General features: G+C 45.5%; 1 protein-coding gene across 1 annotated transcript in view; it reads right to left on the bottom strand.

Annotated features, from left to right (window-relative positions):
* The window catches only part of LOC124021000 (adhesion G protein-coupled receptor E5-like), a 39,174-nt gene that overhangs the window by 17,492 nt on the left and 1,682 nt on the right, over window positions 1–20,000 (bottom strand). Inside the window, exons 2-7 of the mRNA XM_046336313.1 lie at window positions 17,606–17,752; window positions 16,950–17,081; window positions 2,345–2,388; window positions 2,105–2,215; window positions 1,793–1,946; window positions 809–928 (exon numbers count right to left, since the gene is read on the bottom strand). Of these exons, the coding sequence (XP_046192269.1) occupies window positions 809–928; window positions 1,793–1,946; window positions 2,105–2,182 (352 nt within the window). The 5' untranslated portion in view covers window positions 2,183–2,215; window positions 2,345–2,388; window positions 16,950–17,081; window positions 17,606–17,752. The remainder of the gene's footprint in view (window positions 1–808; window positions 929–1,792; window positions 1,947–2,104; window positions 2,216–2,344; window positions 2,389–16,949; window positions 17,082–17,605; window positions 17,753–20,000) is intronic.

Below are 20,000 nucleotides of genomic sequence, written 5' to 3'. Positions count from 1 at the left end.
TTCTAATTTCAGTATGTGTATAGGATACATTCTGTTTGTGTGTGAATGTATGTGCGTAAGGAGTCTGTTTGTGTGTGAAAGTATGTGCGTAAGGAGTCTGTTTGTGTGTGAAAGTATGTGCGTAAGGAGTCTGTTTGTGTGTGAAAGTATGTGCGTAAGGAGTCTGTTCGTGTGTGAAAGTATGTGCGTAAGGAGTCTGTATAAAATGAAAGGTTTTGTACACTGAACCAGCGTTCTCGTGAATAAACATTTTGACTATTTTAGCTGGGCCTCCGTCTGTTTCATTCAACCAGTATCTTACAAATTTGGGGTTGCAGACCGAGTACATCGAGAACATAATTCTCGTAACAATTTGGTCCTTCGAACCGGATCTCAATACCTGCCTCTGTCGTCCCAAGGAACTGCTGAAAACCGTGCACGGGCAGATCCAGGATCCGTAAGACAAAGACCTGACCTCTGAATTGAGGGTTTATTTCAGGCCAGTGGTGAACTGGTACACAACAGAGGTGGTGACGAGATCTTTATTTACAAATGTGGGGGAATGATTTAAGATATCTTTGACTTGATGTTCTAAATACTTAGTATATATCAATAATAGGAGCTTGGTTATTCTAAACAGATTCACTAGGAGGCTTTTACTTTGTGTATTAACCAAATTCGATTGAGGGAACAGGTCCACAATGACCTGCGGTACATGTGCACTACCATAAATAAAAATAGCTTAATAATTGAGGTCTGTGAGGAATGGCCGAGATGATGGTGATTATGGTGATGATGATGATGATGATGATGATGAAGATTAGCCTACCTGGGTACGTCCCGTTGCCGGTAGCTGTCTCCCAGCTGGTGTCCAGTCGAGCGTTGTCATTGGCCAGGCTGATTGGCCCAATGGCCGGAGTCTGTCTCCTCCTCACTGCAATCTCAGCCTCTGTGTACAAGGACAAGGTAAAAGGTGAAGGAGGATGTGTATGAGTGTGTTCAGGAGTGTATGTGCGTTCATGTGTGTGTGTGTGTGTGTGTGTGTGTGTGTGTGTGTGTGTGTGTGTGTGTGTGTGTGTGTGTGTGTGTGTGTGTTGTGTGTGTGCATGTTCGTGTGTGCATGTGTGTGTGTGTGTGTGCATGTTTGTGTGTGTGTGTGTGTTCAGGAGTGTGTGTGTGTGTTACCTGTGTGGTCTGTTTCCATGGTGGTGTGGGTGTGTGTGTTACCTGTGTGGTCTGTTTCCATGGTGGTGTGGGTGTGTGTGTTACCTGTGTGGTCTGTTTCCATGGTGGTGTGGGTGTGTGTGTTACCTGTGTGGTCTGTTTCCATGGTGGTGTGGGTGTGTGTGTTACCTGTGTGGTCTGTTTCCATGGTGGTGTGGGTGTGTGTTACCTGTGTGGTCTGTTTCCATGGTGGTGTGGGTGTGTGTGTTACCTGTGTGGTCTGTTTCCATGGTGGTGTGGGTGTGTGTGTTACCTGTGTGGTCTGTTTCCATGGTGGTGTGGTTGTGTGTGTTACCTGTGTGGTCTGTTTCCATGGTGGTGTGGGTGTGTGTGTTACCTGTGTGGTCTGTTTCCATGGTGGTGTGGGTGTGTGTGTTACCTGTGTGGTCTGTTTCCATGGTGGTGTGGGTGTGTGTGTTACCTGTGTGGTCTGTTTCCATGGTGGTGTGGGTGTGTGTGTTACCTGTGTGGTCTGTTTCCATGGTGGTGTGGTTGTGTGTGTTACCTGTGTGGTCTGTTTCCATGGTGGTGTGGGTGTGTGTGTTACCTGTGTGGTCTGTTTCCATGGTGGTGTGGTTGTGTGTGTTACCTGTGTGGTCTGTTTCCATGGTGATGTGGTTGTCTCTGAGCTGCGGTGCTATGAGCTTCATGGCGTCCTCCACAGCGCCGAGCAACCTACTCACCTCACGGCTGTTGCTTAGGATACCTTGAGACAGGAAACTGTCTACCTGCGTGAAGACATTCTACAAACAGGAAGTAGAAACAGGAAACAGGAAGTGAGTGAACGAGGTGTATAGGTTTACATGGATGCATGACTGCACCGTGTGTGGATGTGCGTGTGTGCGCGCGCGTGTGTGTTTTTGTGTGTGTGTGTGTGTCTGTGTGTGTGTGTGTGGTTTACCTCCAGTAACACCTCTCCAGTCAGTCTCCCTCCGGCTGCTTCCCCAGAGTTACTTAACGCCAGACAGCTGTTCCTCATCAGAGGCAGGAGACCAGCTAAACCTGGGACATTCTGAGAGCGAGGAGAAGTTCATTGACTTCATGTGAGTAAAAACATTTATAGCAGGACATATATTGTAGTGTCAGAAGATGGTTCTTGAAAGTATTAATTAAAACAGAGGTGCCTGGGTTTTGAACTCACCTGTCCAGGAGTCTCATCCCCTTTAAACTGGTCACATGTCAGTACTGAAGGAAACACAAAACACTGCCATCACACCTGGATCGACACTACACAGCACAACACAACACAAAACAACACAACATAACACAGCACAGCACAACACAACACAACACAACACAACACAACACAACACAACACAACACAGCACAACACAACACAACACAAGGCAACACAACACAACATAACACAACACAACACACCACCATCACACCTGGATCAACACTACACAGCACAACACAACACAACACAACACAACACAGCACAACACAACACAACACAAGGCAACACAACACAACATAACACAACACAACACACCACCATCACACCTGGATCAACACTACACAACACAACACAACACAACACAACACAACACAACACACAACACAACACAACACAACACAACACAACACAACACAACACAACACAACACAACACAACACCATCACACCTGGATCAACACTACACAACACAACACAACGCAACACAACATAACACAACACAAAACAACATAACACAACACAAAACAACACAACACAACACACCTACACAACATAACACAACACAACACAACACAAAACAACACAACACAACACACCTACACAACATAACACAACACAACACAACACAACACAACACACCACAACACAACACCATCACACCTGGATCAACACAACACAACACAACACAACACAACACAACACAACACAACACAACACAACACAAAACAACACAACACAACACAACACAACACAACACAACACAACACAACACAACACAACACAACACAACACAACACAACACAACACAACACAACAGGACACAACACAACATAACACAACAGGACACAACACAACACAACATAACAGGACACAACATTACACACCTACGCAACTAAACAATCCCACCTGCACAACAACACAATGACAAATAACACACCTGTGTCTTTTCTGCACCACAACAACAATTGATGTGTATCTTCATACTAGGCAGATAACCCACAAGACATGCCACTAGAGGTCTCTTCACAATACCCAAGTCCAGAACAGACTACAGGAAACACACAGTACTACATAGAGCCAGGGCTACATGGAAATCTCTTCCACATCAAGTAAGTTTAAAAAATGGATAAAAATTATGGAACAGTGAGGACTGTGAAGCAACACAAACATAAGCACAAACACGATAACAGACATAAGCTGAGATACTCGCAACACACACACACACACACACACACACACACACACACACACACACACACACACACACACACACACACACACACACACACACACACACACACACACACACACACACACACACACACACACACACGATAACAGACATGCACACACACACGACAACAGACATACACACACACACATGATAACAGACATACACACACACATGATAACAGACATGCACACACACACACATGATAACAGACATGCACACACACACATGATAACAGACATACACACACACACATGATAACAGACATACACACACACACACACATGATAACAGACATGCACACACACACATGATAACAGACATGCACACACACACATGATAACAGACATGCACACACACACACGATAACAGACATACACACACACACACATGATAACAGACATGCACACACACACACATGATAACAGACATGCACACACACATGATAACAGACATACACACACACACATGATAACAGACATGCACACACACACACATGCTAACAGACATGCACACACACATGATAACAGACATGCACACACACATGATAACAGACATACACACACACACACATGATAACAGACATGCACACACACACACATGATAACAGACATGCACACACACATGATAACAGACATGCACACACACATGATAACAGACATACACACACACACACATGATAACAGACATACACACACACATGATAACAGACATGCACACACACACACATGATAACAGACATGCACACACACACACATGATAACAGACATGTACACACACACACATGATAACAGACATGCACACACACACACATGATAACAGACATGCACACACACATGATAACACACACACACACACACACATGATAACAGACATGCACACACACATGATAACAGACATGCACACACACATGATAACAGACATGCACACACACACATGATAACAGACATACACACACACACACACGATAACAGACATGCACACACACACACACATGATAACAGACATACACACACACACACACATGATAACAGACATGCACACACACACACACACACACACACACACACACACACACACACACACACACACACACACACACACACACACACACACACACACACACACACACACACACACACACACACACACACACACACACACACACACACACACGATAACAGACATACACACACACACACACATGATAACAGACATGTACACACACACACACATGATAACAGACATACACACACACACACACATGATAACAGACATGCACACACACACACACATGATAACAGACATACACACACACACACACATGATAACAGACATGCACACACACACATGATAACAGACATGCACACACACATGATAACAGACATGCACACACACATGATAACAGACATGCACACACATACACACATGATAACAGACATGCACACACACACACACACACATGATAACAGACATGCACACACACACACACACATGATAACAGACATGCACACACACACATGATAACAGACATGCGCACACACACATGATAACAGACATGCACACACACACACACATGATAACAGACATGCACACACACACACATGATAACAGACATACACACACACACATGATAACAGACATGCACACACACACACACATGATAACAGACACACACACACACATGATAACAGACATGCACACACACACATGATAACAGACATGCACACACACACATGATAACAGACATGCACACACACATGATAACAGACATACACACACACATGATAACAGACATGCACACACACACATGATAACATTCGCACTACACATGGATGTTGTGGTGTAGATACTGTATGTGGTACTTGAGTAACGGCCTAAAGGACACACACTTAGTGTGTTGTGAAATCTGCTGTGAATGTTTTGTAATGTTTTTAAAACTGCTTTAATGTTGCTGGACCCCAGGAAGAGTAGCTGCTGCCTTGACTGGAACTAATGGGGATCCTTAATAAATGCAAATACAACACAACACAATGACAATAGAACACACCACACCACACACCACACCACAACACACCACACCACAACACACCACAACACACCACACCACACCACACCACACCACACACCACACCACACCACACACCCCAACACACCACACACCCCAACACAACACACCACACCACACCACACACCACACCACACCACAACACACCACACCACACCACAACACAACACAACACAACACACCACACCACACCACACCACACACCACACCACACCACACACCACAACACACCACACACCCCAACACAACACACCACAATACAACACACCACACCACACACCACACCACAACACACCACACACCCCAACACAACACACCACAACACACCACACCACACCACACCACACACCACACCACACCACACACCACAACACACCACACACCCCAACACAACACACCACACCACACCACACACCACACCACACCACACACCACACCACACCACAACACACCACACCACAACACACCACACCACACCACACCACACACCACACCACACCACACACCACAACACACCACACACCCCAACACAACACACCACAATACAACACACCACACCACACACCACACCACACCACAACACACCACACACCCCAACACAACACACCACAACACACCACAACACACCACACCACACACCACACCACACACCACAACACACCACACACCACAACACACCACACACCCCAACACAACACACCACAACACACCACAATACAACACACCACACCACACACCACACCACACCACACACCACAACACACCACAACACACCACACCACACACCACACCACAACACACCACAATACACCACACACCACACCACAACACACCACAATACACCACACACCACAACACACCACACACCCCAACACAACACACCACAACACACCACAATACAACAACACTACACACCACAACACACCACAACACAATACAACACACCACACCACAATACAACAACACTACACACCACAACACAACAACACAACACACCACAATACAACAACACTACACACCACACCACACACCACACACCACACCACACACCACACACCCCAACAAAACACACCACAACACAATACAACACACCACACCACAATACAACAACACTACACAACACACACCACAATACAACAACACTACACAACACACACCACAATACAACATCACAACACAATACACACAACAACAACACTACACAACACACCCCACAACACTACACACCACAACACTACACACCACAACACTACACACCACAATACAACAACACAACACATCACAACACACCACACACCACAATACACACCACACCACAATACACACCACAACAACACTACACAACACACACCCCAACACAACACAACACCATACCACAACAACACACCACCACACACCACACCCCCCAACACAACACCATACCACAACAACACACCACCACACACCACACCCCCCAACACAACACCATACCACAACAACACAATACACATCACAACACAACAACACAACACACCACACCACAATAGTAGATTAAAGTTGTTGCCATGGGTAACCATGTTAACCATTAGATACCAACTAACTAAGATATAAATGAAGACATGAGACAGAGAGGAAGTTGAGGTGGAGATTAAAACACCCAGAAACCCACAGCACACCAGTGATGACAGGTTTCCATGGTAACCATCCTAGGACGCATCCCAAATGACAACCTATTGTATAGTGCTCTATGGGCCCTGGTCTAATGTAGTGCACTATACAGGGAATAGGGCCCTGGTCTAATGTAGTGCACTATATAGGGAAAGGGGTGTCATTTGGGCCTCAAGACTAGAAAAGGAAGCTGCCAGTGGAATAACGGTATCTACAGCAACAGAGGAAAGTCCCTACTGTATTATAAGCACCACACTCAGATCAGTTTACATTGTCCCTTACTGATCATCATTATCCAGGCTTACACAGTAAAACTGAACCTAGACCTGTCCTCATGGGGCGGTTTGCAGTGGCACAACAGTAACCTCTGTTTGAGGAAGTAGTATTGGGAACAGTGAGGGTAGTGACCTCTGTTTGGGGAAGTAGTATTGGGAACAGTGAGGGTAGTGACCTCTGTTTGAGGAAGTAGTATTGGGAACAGTGAGGGTAGTGACCTCTCTAACAGTCTAGTTCAGGGGGGTCACACTCAGATCAGTTTATATAGTCCCTTATATAGTCCGTTACCCTTCAGTGAGGGTAGTGAACTCTAACAGTCTAGTTCAGGGGGGTCATTTTGCCAAGTGGGCCTCATTTGGCTTCAACGAGGTCTGGAGGACTACACTTAAAATTGGATATATACAGTGCCTTGCGAAAGTATTCGGCCCCCTTGAACTTTGCGACCTTTTGCCACATTTCAGGCTTCAAACATAAAGATATAAAACTGTATTTTTTTGTGAAGAATCAACAACAAGTGGGACACAATCATGAAGTGGAACGACATTTATTGGATATTTCAAACTTTTTTAACAAATCAAAAACTGAAAAATTGGGCGTGCAAAATTATTCAGCCCCCTTAAGTTAATACTTTGTAGCGCCAAATTTTGCTGCGATTACAGCTGTAAGTCGCTTGGGGTTTGTCTCTATCAGTTTTGCACATCGAGAGACTGAATTTTTTTCCCATTCCTCCTTGCAAAACAGCTCGAGCTCAGTGAGGTTGGATGGAGAGCATTTGTGAACAGCAGTTTTCAGTTCTTTCCACAGATTCTCGATTGGATTCAGGTCTGGACTTTGACTTGGCCATTCTAACACCTGGATATGTTTATTTTTGGACCATTCCATTGTAGATTTTGCTTTATATCATTGTCTTGTTGGAAGACAAATCTCCGTCCCAGTCTCAGGTCTTTTGCAGACTCCATCAGGTTTTCTTCCAGAATGGTCCTGTATTTGGCTCCATCCATCTTCCCATCAATTTTAACCATCTTCCCTGTCCCTGCTGAAGAAAAGCAGGCCCAAACCATGATGCTGCCACCACCATGTTTGACAGTGGGGATGTTGTGTTCAGGGTGATGAGCTGTGTTGCTTTTACGCCAAACATAACGTTTTGCATTGTTGCCAAAAAGTTACATTTTGGTTTCATCTGACCAGAGCACCTTCTTCCACATGTTTGGTGTGTCTCCCAGGTGGCTTGTGGCAAACTTCAAACGACACTTTTTATGGATATCTTTAAGAAATGGCTTTCTTCTTGACACTCTGCAATAAACGACTGATTGTTGTCCTATGGACAGAGTCTCCCACCTCAGCTGTAGATCTCTGCAGTTCATCCAGAGTGATCATGGGCCTCTTGGCTGCATCTCTGATCAGTCTTCTCCTTGTATGAGCTGAAAGTTTAGAGGGACGGCCAGGTCTTGGTAGATTTGCAGTGGTCTGATACTCCTTCCATTTCAATATTATCGCTTGCACAGTGCTCCTTGGGATGTATAAAGCTTGGGAAATCTTTTTGTATCCAAATCCAGCTTTAAACTTCTTCACAACAGTATCTCGGACCTGCCTGGTGTGTTCCTTGTTCTTCATGATGCTCTCTGCGATTTTAACGGACCTCTGAGACTATCACAGTGCAGGTGCATATATGCGGAGACTTGATTACACACAGGTGGATTGTATTTATCATCATTAGTCATTTAGGTCAACATTGGATCATTCAGAGATCCTCACTGAACTTCTGGTGAGAGTTTGCTGCACTGAAAGTAAAGGGGCTGAATAATTTTGCACGCCCAATTTTTCAGTTTTTGATTTGTTAAAAAAGTTTGAAATATTCAATAAATGTCATTCCACTTCAAGATTGTGTCCCACTTGTTGTTGATTCTTCACAAAAAAATACAGTTTTATATCTTTATGTTTGAAGCCTGAAATGTGGCAAAAGGTCGCAAAGTTCAAGGGGGCCGAATACTTTCGCAAGGCACTGTACCCTCGGCGTCCAATTATCCAAAATATCCATTGCTTTTGGAATTTTAGATGCTCACTGACTGTCTAGCTTTCATTTGGATGACAGTTATTGTGATTGTGGACTACAGGAAAAGGAGGACTAAGCACGCCCCCATTCTCATCAACGGGTCTGTAGTGGAGCAGGTTGAGAGCTTCAAGTTCCTTGGTGTTCACATCACCAACAAACTATCATGGTCCTAACACAACAAGACATTTGTGAAGAGGTCACGCCAATGCCTATTGTCCCCCCCCCCAGGAGACTGAAATTGGTCCTCAGATCCAAGACCTCTATACCAGGCGGTGGCAGAGGAAAGCCATAAAACTTGTCAAAGATTCCAGCCAATCTAGTCATAGGTTGTTCTCTCTGGGTCCAAGAGTCTAAACAGCTTCTAGCCCCAAGCCATAAGACTCGTGAACAGCTATTCAAATGGCTCCCAGACTATTTGCATTGCCCCCTCCCTCTCCTTTACATTGCTGCTACTCTCTGTTTATTATTGATGCAGTCACTTTAAATCTACCTACATGTACATATTACCTCAATTACCTCAACAAACCAGTGCCCCCACACATTGACTCTGTTCCGGTACCCCCTGTATATAGCCTCCACATTGACACATTGACTCTGTTCCGGTACCCCCTGTATATCGCCTCCTCATTGACTCTGTACCGGTACCCCCTGCATATAGCCTCCACTTTGACTCTGTACCAGTACCCCCTGTATATCGCCTCCACATTGACTCTGTACTGGTACCCCCTGTATATAGCCTCCACATTGACTCTGTACTGGTACCCCCTGTATATAGCCTCCACATTGACTCTGTACCGGTACCCCCTGTATATAGCCTCCACATTGACACATTGACTCTGTACCGGTACCCCCTGTATATAGCCTCCACATTGACACATTGACTCTGTACCGGTACCCCCTGTATATAGCCTCCACATTGACACATTGACTCTGTACCGGTACCCCCTGTATATAGCCTCCACATTGACACATTGACTCTGTACCGGTACCCCCTGTATATAGCCTCCACATTGACACATTGACTCTGTACCGGTACCCCCTGTATATAGCCTCCACATTGACACATTGACTCTGTACCGGTACCCCCTGTATATAGCCTCCACATTGACACATTGACTCTGTACCGGTACCCCCTGTATTTCGCCCCGCTATTGTTATTTACTACTGCTCTTTAATTATTATTATTATTATTTTTTTTAAACTTATTTGTCTTAAAACTGCATTGTTGGTTAAAGGCTTATCAGTCAGCATATCACTGTAAAGTCTACTACACCTGTTGTATTCAGCATATCACTGTAAGGTCTACTACACCTGTTGTATTCAGCATTTCACTGTAAGGCCTACTACACCTGTTGTATTCAGCATTTCACTGTAAGGTCTACTACACCTGTTGTATTCAGCATTTCACTGTAAGGTCTACTACACCTGTTGTATTCAGCATTTCACTGTGAGGTCTACTACACCTGTTGTATTCAGCATTTCACTGTAAGGTCTACTACACCTGTTGTATTCAGCATTTCACTGTAAGGTCTACTACACCTGTTGTATTCAGCATTTCACTGTGAGGTCTACTACACCTGTTGTCTACTGTGAGGTCTACTACACCTGTTGTATTCAGCATTTCACTGTAAGGTCTACTACACCTGTTGTATTCAGCATTTCACTGTGAGGTCTACTACACCTGTTGTATTCAGCATTTCATTTCACTGTACTGTAAGGTCTACTACACCTGTTGTATTCAGCATTTCACTGTAAGGCCTACTACACCTGTATTCAGCATTTCACTGTAAGGTCTACTACACCTGTTGTATTCAGCATTTCACTGTGAGGTCTACTACACCTGTTGTATTCAGCATTTCACTGTAAGGTACAACACTACACCTGTTGTATTCAGCATTTCACTGTAAGGTACAACACTACTACACCTGTTGTATTCAGCATTTCACTGTAAGGTCTACTACACCTGTTGTATTCAGCATTTCACTGTAAGGTACAACACTACACCTGTTGTATTCAGCATTTCACTGTAAGGTACAACACTACACCTGTTGTATTCAGCATTTCACTGTAAGGTACAACACTACACCTGTTGTATTCAGCATTTCACTGTAAGGTACAACACTACACCTGTTGTATTCAGCATTTCACTGTGAGGTCTACTACACCTGCTGTATTCGGCATTTCACTGTAAGATCTACTACACCTGTTGTATTCAGCATTTCACTGTAAGGTCTACTACACCTGTTGTATTCAGCATTTCACTGTAAGGTACAACACTACACCTGTTGTATTCAGCATTTCACTGTAAGGTACAACACTACACCTGTTGTATTCGGTGCATAACATAATGACAAATAACATTTGATTTGATTTGAGTTAACAACTGGACAGATGAGAGAGAACATACATGTAGGTCTGTTATCATTTCTCCTTCTTCCAAATCCGTTCAGCTGATGTTCTGAAAGAGCTGCAAAATCTGGACCCCTACAAATCAGTCGGGCTAGACAATCTGGACCCTTTCTTTCTAAAATTATCTGTCGAAATTGTTGCCACCCCTATTACTAGCCTGTTCAACCTCTCTTTCATGTCGTCTGAGATCCCCAAAGATTGGAAAGCAGCTGCGGTCATCCCCCTCTTCAAAGGGGGGGACACTCTTGACCCAAACTGCTACAGACCTATATCTATCCTACCATGCCTTTCTAAGGTCTTCGAAAGCCAAGTCAACAAACAGATTACCGACCATTTCGAATCTCACCATACCTTCTCTACTATGCAATCTGGTTTCAGAGCTGGTCATGGGTGCACCTCAGCCACGCTCAAGGTCCTAAACGATATCTTAACCGCCATCGATAAGAAACATTACTGTGCAGCCGTGTTCATTGATCTGGCCAAGGCTTTCGACTCTGTCAATCACCACATCCTCATCGGCAGACTCGACAGCCTTGGTTTCTCAAATGGTTGCCTCGCCTGGTTCACCAACTACTTCTCTGATAGAGTTCAGTGTGTCAAATCGGAGGGTCTGCTGTCCGGACCTCTGGCAGTTTCTATGGGGGTGCCACAGGGTTCAATTCTTGGACCGACTCTCTTCTCTGTATACATCAATGATGTCGCTCTTGCTGCTGGTGAGTCTCTGATCCACCTCTACGCAGACGACACCATTCTGTATACGTCTGGCCCTTCTTTGGACACTGTGTTAACAACCCTCCAGGCAAGCTTCAATGCCATACAACTCTCCTTCCGTGGCCTCCATCTGTTCTTAAATACAAGTAAAACTAAATGCATACTCTTCAACTGATCGCTACCCGCACCTGCCCGCCTGTCCAACATCACTACTCTGGACGGCTCTGACTTAGAATACGTGGACAACTACAAATACTGGTTAGACTGTAAACTCTCCTTCCAGACCCATATCAAACATCTCCAATCCAAAGTTAAATCTAGAATTGGCTTCCTATTTCGCAACAAAGCATCCTTCACTCATGCTGCCAAACATACCCTTGTAAAACTGACCCATCCTACCAATCCTCGACTTTGACGATGTCATTTACAAAATAGCCTCCAATACCCTACTCAACAAATTGGATGCAGTCTATCACAGTGCAATCCGTTTTGTCACCAAAGCCCCATATACTACCCACCATTGCGACCTGTACGCTCTCGTTGGCTGGCCCTCGCTTCATACTCGTCGCCAAACCCACTGGCTCCATGTCATCTACAAGACCCTGCTAGGTAAAGTCCCCCTTTATCTCAGCTCGCTGGTCACCATAGCATCTCCCACCTGTAGCACACGCTCCAGCAGGTATATCTCTAGTCACCCCCAAAACCAATTCTTTCTTTGGCCGCATCTCCTTCCAGTTCTCTGCTGCCAATGACTGGAACGAACTACAAAAAGCACTGAAACTGGAAACACGTATCTCCCTCACTAGCTTTAAGCACCAACTGTCAGAGCAGCTCACATATTACTGCACCTGTACATAGCCCACCTATATTTTAGCCCAAACAACTACCTCTTTCCCTACTGTATTTATACATTTTGCTCCTTTGCACCCTATTATTTTTATTTCTACGTTGCACATTCTTCCATTGCAAATCTACCATTCCAGTGTTTTACTTGCTATATTGTATTTACTTTGCCACCATGGCCTTATTTTGCCTTTACCTCCCTTAGCTCACCTCATTTGCTCACATTGTATATAGTCTTGTTTATACTGTATTATTGACTGTATGTTTGTTTTACTCCATGTGTAACTCTGTGTCATTGTATGTGTCGAACTGCTTTGCTTTATCTTGGCCAATTGATATAGATAGATAGATGTTATGTTATGTTAGATATAGATAGAGTTAGACCACCTTCTGTAGCTCAGTTGGTAGAGCATGGCGCTTGTAACGCCAGGGTAGTGGGTTCGATCCCCGGGACCACCCATACGTAGAATGTATGCACACATGACTGTAAGTCGCTTTGGATAAAAGCGTCTGCTAAATGGCATATATTATTATTATTATTATTATTATTTATGTTATGTTAGATATAGATAGATAGATAGATGTTATGTTAGATATAGATAGGTAGATGTTATGTTAGATATAGATAGATGTTATGTTGTGTTAGATATAGATAGATGTTATGTTAGATATAGATAGATAGATGTTATGTTATGTTCGATATAGATAGATGTTATGTTAGATAAAGAATCAAATCAAATCAAATTTTATTTGTCCCATACACATGGTTAGCAGATGTTAATGCGAGTGTAGCGAAATGCTTGTGCTTCCAGTTCCGACAATGCAGTAATAACCAACAAGTAATCTAACTAAAAATTCTAAAACTAATTTCTTATACACAGTGTAAGGGGATAAAGAATATGTACATAAAGATATATGAATGAGTGATGGTACAGAGCAGCATAGGCAAGATACAGTAGATGGTATCGAGTACAGTATATACATATGAGATGAGTATGTAAACAAGGTGGCATAGTTAAAGTGGCTAGTGATACATGTATTACATAAAGATGCAGTAGATGATAGAGTTACAGTATATACGTATACATATGAGATGAATAATGTAGGATATGTAAACATTATATTAGGTAGCATTGTTTAAAGTGGCTAGTGATATATTTTACATCCTTTCCCATCAATTCCCATTATTGAAGTGGCTGGAGTTGAGTCAGTGTGTTGGCAGCAGACACTCAATGTTAGTGGTTGCTGTTTAACAGTCTGATGGCCTTGAGATAGAAGCTGTTTTTCAGTCTCTCGGTCCCAGCTTTGATGCACCTGTACTGACCTCGCCTTCTGGATGATAGCGGGGTGAACAGGCAGTGGCTCGGGTGGGTGTTGTCCTTGATGATCTTTATGGCCTTCCTGTAACATCGGGTGGTGTAGGTGTCCTGGAGGGCAGGTAGTTTGCCCCCAGTGATACGTTGTGCAGACCTCACTACCCTCTGGAGAGCCTTACGGTTGTGGGCGGAGCAGCTGCCGTACCAGGCGGTGATACAGCCCGCCAGGATGCTCTCGATTGTGCATCTGTAGAAGTTTGTGAGTGCTTTTGGTGACAAGCCAAATTTCTTCAGCCTCCTGAGGTTGAAGAGACGCTGCTGCGCCTTCTTCACGATGCTGTCTGTGTGAGTGGACCAATTCAGTTTGTCTGTGATGTGTATGCCGAGGAACTTAAAACTTACTACCCTCTCCACTACTGTTTCATCGATGTGGATAGGGGGGTGTTCCCTCTGCTGTTTCCTAAAGTCCACAATCATCTCCTTAGTTTTGTTGACATTGAGTGTGAGGTTATTGTCCTGACACCACACTCCGAGGGCCCTCACCTCCTCCCTGTAGGCCGTCTCGTCGTTGTTGGTAATCAAGCCTACCACTGTTGTGTCGTCCGCAAACTTGATGATTGAATTGGAGGCATGCGTTGCCGCGCAGTCGTGGGTGAAGGGTGAACAGGGAGTACAGGAGAGGGCTCAGAACGCACCCTTGTGGGGCCCCAGTGTTGAGGATCAGCGGGGTGGAGATGTTGTTGCCTACCCTCACCACCTGGGGGCGGCCCGTCAGGAAGTCCAGTACCCAGTTGCACAGGGCGGGGTCTAGACCCAGGGTCTCGAGCTTGATGACGAGCTTGGAGGGTACTATGGTGTTAAATGCCGTGCTGTAGTCGATGAACAGCATTCTCACATAGGTATTCCTCTTGTCCAGATGGGTTAGGGCAGTGTGCAGTGTGGTTGAGATTGCGTCGTCTGTGGACCTATTTGGGCGGTAAGCAAATTGGAGTGGGTCTAGGGTGTCAGGTACGGTGGAGGTGATATGGTCCTTGACTAGTCTCTCAAAGCACTTCATGACGACGGAAGTGAGTGCTACGGGCGGTAGTTGTTTAGCTCAGTTACCTTAGCTTTCTTGGGAACAGGAACAATGGTGGCCCTCTTGAAGCATGTGGGAACAGCAGACTGGTATAGGGATTGATTGAATATGTCCGTAAACACACCAGCCAGCTGGTCTGCAGATGCCCTGAGGGCGCGGCTGGGGATGCCGTCTGGGCCTGCAGCCTTGCGAGGGTTAACACGTTTAAATGTTTTACTCACCTCGGCTGCAGTGAAGGAGAGACCGCATGTTTTCATTGCAGGCTGTGTCAGTGGCACTGTATTGTCCTCAAAGCGGGAAAAAAAGTTATTTAGTCTGCCTGAGAGCAAGACATCCTGGTCCGTGACTGAGCTGGGTTTCTTCTTATAGTCCGTGATTGACTGTAGACCCTGCCACATACCTCTTGTGTCTGAGCCGTTGAATTGAGATTCTACTTTGTCTCTATACTGACACTTAGCTTGTTTAATAGCTGCACTGTAGATATTAGATATAGATAGATATTAGATAGATATATTTATTTTTACATTTATTTAACCAGGCAAGTCAGATAAGAACATATTCTTATTTTCAATGATGGCCTGGGAACAGTGTTCAGGGGCAGAACGACAGATTTGTACCTTGTCAGCTCGGGGGTTTGAACTCGCAACCTTCCGGTTACTAGTCCAACACTCTAACCACTAGGCTACGCTGCCGCCCCAAAATTATGTTATGTTAGATATAGATAGATATATGTTATGTTATGTTAGATATAGATAGATGTTATGTTAGATATAGATAGATAGATGTTATGTTATGTTCGATATATATGTATGTTATGTTAGATATAGCCGTAATTAAAGACTGTTCAAATAGGAACCCTGTTCTCGTTCCTCTTCGTAACTTAATGTACCATATAATGGGAAGCAGTGCATCATGGTACCAGATTCTGTCCTCACCTGAGCACCTCGCCTGTTTGTTGCCATAATTACTGTATCCAGGTAGACAGAGGCAACTGTAGCTTCCTTCCTGGTTCTGACAGGTCCCTTCCTCTCCACAGATACCAGCAGTTACATTACACTCATCTATGTCTGAGGGAGAGAAAGAGAGAGAGAGGGGTAGGAGAGAGAGAGAGAGAGAGGGGGAGGGGAGAGAGAGAGGGAGGGATGGATAGAGGGGGAGAGGGAGAGAGAGGGAGAGAGGGGGAAGCGAGAGAGAGGGAGAGAGGGAGAGAGAGAGAGGGGGAGGGATGGATAGAGGGGGAGAGGGAGAGAGGGGGAGAGGGATAGAGAGGGAGAGAGAGAGAGGAGAAGCGAGAGAGAGGGAGAGAGGAGAGAGAGAGAGGGAGCGAGAGGGATAGGGGGGGGAGAGAGAGAGGGATGGATAGAGGGAGAGAGGGGGAGAGGGGGAGAGAGAGAGAGATTCCTTTGACATGTAGCACACACACACACACACACACACACACACACACACACACACACACACACACACACACACACACACACACACACACACACACACACACACACACACACACACACACACACACACACACACACACACACACACACACACACACACACACACACACACACACACACACTTGAATCCTCACCCTTACACTCCCCAGTGAGAGCAGTAAAGTTGACAGTCGTTGTGGATCTGAACCCAGGTTGACACTGGCATTTGAAGCTCCCGATGGAGTTGAGGCAAGCGGAGTTGCTGCCACAAACCTGTGGTGTCCCCTGGCACTCATTGAGATCTGAAGAGATAAGGACATATGGTGATAGAGCTGTGACTCACTAAACTCTATTCCAGTCAATCCCTAACCTCTCCTCCAGTGATTCCCAAACCCATCCTCCAGTGATTCCCAAACCCATCCTCCAGTGATTCCCTAACATCTCCTCCAGTGATTCCCAAACCCATCCTCCAGTGATTCCCAAACCCATCCTCCAGTGATTCCCGAACCTCTCCTCCAGTGACCCCTAACCTTTCCTCCAGTGATTCCCAAACCCATCCTCCAGTGATTCCCAAACCCATCCTCCAGTGATTCCCAAACTCATCCTCCAGTGATTCCCAAACCCATCCTCCAGTGATTCCCTAACCTCTCCTCCAGTGATTCCCAAACCCGTCCTCCAGTGATTCCCCAACCTCTCCTCCAGTGACTCCCTAACCTCTCCTCCAGTGATTCCCAAACCCATCCTCCAGTGATTCTCAAACCCATCCTCCAGTGATTCCCTAACCTCTCCTCCAGTGACTTCCTATCCCCTCCTCCAGTGACTCCCTATCCTCTCCTCCAGTAAATCCCTAACCTCTCCTCCAGTGACTCCCTAACCTCTCCTCCAGTGACTCCCTATCCTCTCCTCCAGTGACTCCCTATCCTCTCCTCCAGTGACTCCCTATCCCCTCCTCCAGTAAATCCCTAACCTCTCCTCCAGTGATTCCCAAACCCATCCTCCAGTGATTCCCTAACCTCTCCTCCAGTGAATCCCTAACCTCTCCTCCAGTAATTCCCTAACCTCTCCTCCAGTGACTCCCTAACCTCTCCTCCAGTGACTCCCTAACCTCTCCTCCAGTGATTCCCTAACCTCTCCTCCAGTGACTCCCTATCCTCTCCTCCAGTGACTCCCAAACCTCTTCTCCAGTGACTCCCTAACCTCTCCTCCAGTGACTCCCTATCCTCTCCTCCAGTAAATCCCTATCCTCTCCTCCAGTGACTCCCTATCCTCTCCTCCAGTGATTCCCTAACCTCTCCTCCAGTGATTCCCAAACCCATCCTCCAGTGATTCCCAAACCCATCTTCCAGTGATTCCCTAACCTCTCCTCCAGTGACTCCTTAACCTCTCCTCCAGTGATTCCCAAACCCATCCTCCAGTGATTCCCAAACCCATCCTCCAGTGATTCCCTAACCTCTCCTCCAGTGACTCCCTAACCTCTCCTCCAGTGACTTCCTATCCTCTCCTCCAGTAAATCCCTAACCTCTCCTCCAGTGACTCCCTAACCTCTCCTCCAGTAATTCCCTAACCTCTCCTCCAGTGACTCCCTATCCTCTCCTCCAGTGACTCCCTAACCCCTCCTCCAGTGACTCCCTAACCTCTCCTCCAGTTACTCCCTATCCTCTCCTCCAGTGACTCCCTATCCTCTCCTCCAGTAAATCCCTATCCTCTCCTCCAGTGATTCCCTATCCTCTCCTCCAGTGACTCCCTAACCTCTCCTCCAGTGACTCCCTATCCTCTCCTCCAGTAAATCCCTATCCTCTCCTCCAGTGATTCCCCAATCTCTCCTCCAGTAAATCCCTAACCTCTCCTCCAGTGACTCCCTAACCTCTCCTCCAGTGATTCCCCAGCCTCTCCTCCAGTGATTCCCTATCCTCTCCTCCAGTGATTCCCTATCCTCTCCTCCAGTAAATCCCTATCCTCTCCTCCAGTGATTCCCTATCCTCTCCTCCAGTGATTCCCTAACCTCTCCTCCAGTGACTCCCTATCCTCTCCTCCAGTAAATCCCTATCCTCTCCTCCAGTGATTCCCCAACCTCTCCTCCAGTGACTCCCTAACCTTTATTATATCATTATCCCCCTTCCCCCCTCCCCACCTACACATAGAATAATATCATTATCCCCCTCCCCACCTACACATAGAATAATATCATTATCCCCCTCCCCACCTACACATAGAATAATATCATTATCCCCTCCCCGCCTACACATAGAATAATATCATTATCCCCCTCCCCACCTACACATAGAATAATATCAGTATCCGCCTCCCCACCTACACATAGAATAATATCATTATCCCCTCCCCACCTACACATAGAATAATATCATTATCCCCCTCCCCCTCCCCACCTACACATAGAATAATATCATTATCCCCCCTCCCCACCTACACATAGAATAATATCATTATCCACACCCCTCCCCACCTACACATAGAATAATATCATTATCCACACCCCTCCCCACCTACACATAGAATAATATCATTATCCCCCCTCTCCACCTATACATA

The sequence above is a fragment of the Oncorhynchus gorbuscha genome, unplaced genomic scaffold, assembly GCF_021184085.1.
Source record: "Oncorhynchus gorbuscha isolate QuinsamMale2020 ecotype Even-year unplaced genomic scaffold, OgorEven_v1.0 Un_scaffold_1017, whole genome shotgun sequence".
Taxonomy (NCBI): Eukaryota; Metazoa; Chordata; class Actinopteri; order Salmoniformes; family Salmonidae; genus Oncorhynchus; species Oncorhynchus gorbuscha.
This window is presented reverse-complemented; position numbering and strand designations above follow the sequence as displayed.